The following is a 3,722-nucleotide window of genomic DNA, read 5'->3' on the forward strand; positions in this document are numbered from 1 at the left end:
TAGGATCTGGTTCAAGAGTATTAACAGTAAATTCATAGTTAAGCCCACCTTATTTCTATTTTAATACATAATTGAGTTAGGGTTAAAATAGAATTATGTAATGTTTAACAGTAAATTCAACAAATGCTATGGTTTAAAAAGTTCTAAAAATTAGCTCCTCGAGTGTCAAATTGAAAAAAATCATAGAAAAAAAAATCATAGATTTATAAAACGTAAGAAATTAAAGTGCAACTTTTAAAAACTTCGGGGTGTGCCTACTTTTTAACCGCAAAACTTCATCCCAGACCCAACAAAAAAAATTCGCAGCACATGAAAATGGTCTCTCCCGCTCGTTTCTTCCGCCTCCACCGCCACCGCCGCCTCCACTCATCGTCCACCACCTCCCCAAGCCCTAACCCTAGCCCTAACCCTAAACCCATCTCCTCCCTCATCAACCCCATCATCAAGCTCCACGACCCCGACGCCCTCGTCTCCCTCTTCAACCTCTCATCCGCCGACCCCCGCTTTTCCGCTTCACTCCCCATCTTACTCCTCCACCGTCCGCCGCTCTCCTCCGCCGGCCGCCCCGACGCCGTCGAAGCCCTCATCGAGCACCAGAAGTCCCACCCCGACTTCGCCCAGTCCGAGCCCTTCGCCTCCCGCCTCATCCTCCTCTACGGCAAGGCCCGCATGAAAGCCCACGCCCTCTCCACCTTCAAATCCCTGAAATGCCCCCGCTCCGCCCTCTCCCTCAACTCCCTCCTCTCCGTCTTCTCCGACGACCCCGACAGGATCGAAACCCTAATCCAAGAGATCCAATCGGAATTCCCCGACATCGAGCCCACGGTCGTCTCCTACAACATCATAATCTCCGCTCTGTGCAAGAAGCAGGAGTTTGAGCAGGCGATGGAGGTCGTCGAGCGGATGGGGTCGAAAGGGATCTCGCCGAATTTGGTCACGCACAACACCCTGCTCAACGGGTTTTACGGTTCCGGGAGGCTTGACGATGGAGAGAGGATTTGGGAGGGGATGGAGGAGAGGGACGTTATGAGCTACAATGCGAGGCTGAGGGGGCTGGCCTCCAACAACAGGGTCCCGGATGCGGAGAAGGTGTTCGATGAAATGAAACGGGTCGGGGTGAAACCCGATATCTACAGCTTCAACGCTCTGATGAAGGGGTACTGCGAGTGTGGGATGCTGGAGGAGGCCAAAAGGGTTTATCTCCGTCTGGGGGGGAATGGTTGCCGCCCGGATCTGTGGACGTTCAAGATGCTGGTCGTTGAGTTCTGGGTCGCGAAAGAGTTTGACTTTGCGGCGAGATTGTGTAATGAGAGTATAAATTACGGATGTTATCTGAGCGTGGAGACTTTGCAGGCTGTAGTGGATGGATTNGATGGATTGGCGAAGGAGGAGATGTTGTTGAGGGCGAAGAAGCTTGTGAAGCTCGCTAGGTCGAGGAGTTTTTACGGGAGCAAGTGTTTGAAGATGCCTTTGAGTTGTTTTGTGGTGTAGGTGAAAGCCACCTCGATTATGATTCATTAATCTAGATCATCAGGTAATGTATTTTTTTTTATTCTCCATAAGATAAGGTGTGTTGCATTTTAGATTAGGACTAGAATGCTGATGCGTCGAAGAGAATTGTAACAACGCATGGCTACACTATACGTTGACAATGCTTCTTCTATGAAAAAAATTTAGCCATTTTGGGACTTTTATGGTTGTGGATATACGTTGCTACAATGATATGTTAGTCTAAGTGTGTAGACCCAAAGCTGCAATCGAAAAGACGAAGAAAACAGTCAGAAGACTGTGCGGTCGCACGCGCAGTGGCAGAGACGGTCGACCGCGTGCACTGGCAGGAAAGCTGAGAAGGATTCGGTCGGCCCTGGCGCGGATCGAGCGGTGGCCGCTGCGGTCGAGCCGAGATCTGTGCACAAACACCCTGTAAAGCAGATTTCGTTCTGGCCGTCGACCGGACCTTGACCCACGCGTCGACCGCGAAATGCGCCCAGACAGTTTCCAAAACTGTTTGCTGGACTCTGTTTATGTTTTCAGGATTCTATAAATACCAAACGTTTTTTTAGGGTTTTGTAGACATTTCAAAAAGAGTAGGCTTTGTTGGCTGCAAAAGATGAGTTGAGAATCTGCAGAGAGATTTACCCCTTGTGAGAGCTTGTAATTGTTTCTATCTCTCAATTATAGAAAGGATTGTGTGCGTCGTGGCTCCGCAGAGGACGGTAGGCACGTTGCCGGAACCTCGTTAAAATCTGTGTTGTTTCGTCTCTTTACTGTTTCTTACCAAGTTGTAGATCTCTGTATTTGATGGTGTTTATTCCTAACCTTTCCTCACTTTCAACACAAGGTCGGAAGGGCAAGGGTTCGATTGATTGTTCGAATCCCCAACAACTGGTATCAAGAGCTGTCGCTTCAGCAATTTGTGTGAACAGCATGGCAGAGGAAAACAAATCAAAGATTGAGAAGTTCGACGGACTCGGATTTGCGGTCACTGGGAAGTCGCATAATTTTTGTGATGGAGGATATCTGTACAGAAGGAGCTTGTATGCGCCCTTCTGGGGCAAGGAAAAGGGAAAGATGAGACGACGGAGTCAGATGTGATTGGGAGGTACTGGATTAGGAAGGCTCTAAGGGGCAATCCGGTTGTCGCTCGCCAAGAATCAGTAGCCCACAACTATTCTGAAGGAGAAGACACGGGTGTGGGCTTTAGTGGAGCGCTCCGGAAGATGTACGAGCAACCGCAATGCGGACAGCAAACAAAGGTGCATCTATGTCAAAAAACTCTTTCAACTTCAAGATGAGAAGGAACGGTCCTTCACGATGCATCTCGCGAGTTCACACGATTGCTGATCAGACTTATCTCCGTGGACATCAGCGTTCGATGACGAAGTGCACGTCTCTCTACTATTCGCAGTTGCGGATAGTTGGGCGGGGTTGTGTGACGGCAATTAGCAACTCGCGGGGAAAGAGGAAGTTAAAGCTGAATGAGAGTTGTTAGCATATTCTAGTCTCGAGGAGGTGATAGAAGAAATCGTCCGAATCAGAAGAGTTAGGTTCAGCCTGCTAAGTTTCGAGGCAAGTAGGCAGAAGCCAAGAAGAAAGGGAACCAGAACGGAATCGGTCGAATATCAGCCGAGAAAGAGGCGAAACTCGAAGGTTAGGTTACTATAAGGGAAGTGTTGGAACTGGCGCTAGGAGGCGTCATATGTCTGCTCGGTATGGTAGAAGCACAAGAAAGGCAATGCGGTTGAGCCTAGGAGGCTTCATATCGTGCAAGATGCCGTTGATCCTTGTATGTCGATAAAAGCGTCGATTTCTGATTCTTGGGTCGTATCGAGCTCAGGAGCCTCTTTCCAGCTGCCACTGCGCTAATAGGAGACTCTGGGTCAGAACTTATGTAGGCAGGGGACTTTTTGGTAAGTATACTTGGGGGATAATGAACCTTTGTAATATTGTGCTGGAGAAGGGCGGATGGTTTGCAGACTAGTCGCCACGTTTGCTGGGTGTTCTCGCCAAAAGTTTGAATTTGATTGGTCGAAATTCTTATTATACTCTTTAAGTGATTACAATAAATTCCAAAGAAACAGCCTTTTTATAAGATACTCTGTTTACACGAAACAAAAAGACAAAATTACAACTCTTTGAGAAAAATAAGCGCAGGATCGTTGTTTGGGATCCCCTGCTGCGTTCGTGGGCTTGTCTTGCGTGCCTGGTGCGCCTGCCGGGAC

At 48.4% G+C, this 3,722-nt stretch overlaps 1 protein-coding gene across 1 annotated transcript; it reads left to right on the forward strand.

Annotated features, from left to right (window-relative positions):
* Window positions 271-1,688, forward strand: LOC109846888 (pentatricopeptide repeat-containing protein At1g55890, mitochondrial-like). The gene has a single exon (XM_020416129.1). It carries the CDS (start codon window positions 310-312, stop codon window positions 1,489-1,491), a length of 1,182 nt encoding a protein of 393 aa, XP_020271718.1. The 5' UTR covers window positions 271-309; the 3' UTR covers window positions 1,492-1,688.

Source organism: Asparagus officinalis, chromosome 1 (genome assembly GCF_001876935.1).
Source record: "Asparagus officinalis chromosome 1, Aspof.V1, whole genome shotgun sequence".
NCBI classification, from domain to species: domain Eukaryota; kingdom Viridiplantae; phylum Streptophyta; class Magnoliopsida; order Asparagales; family Asparagaceae; genus Asparagus; species Asparagus officinalis.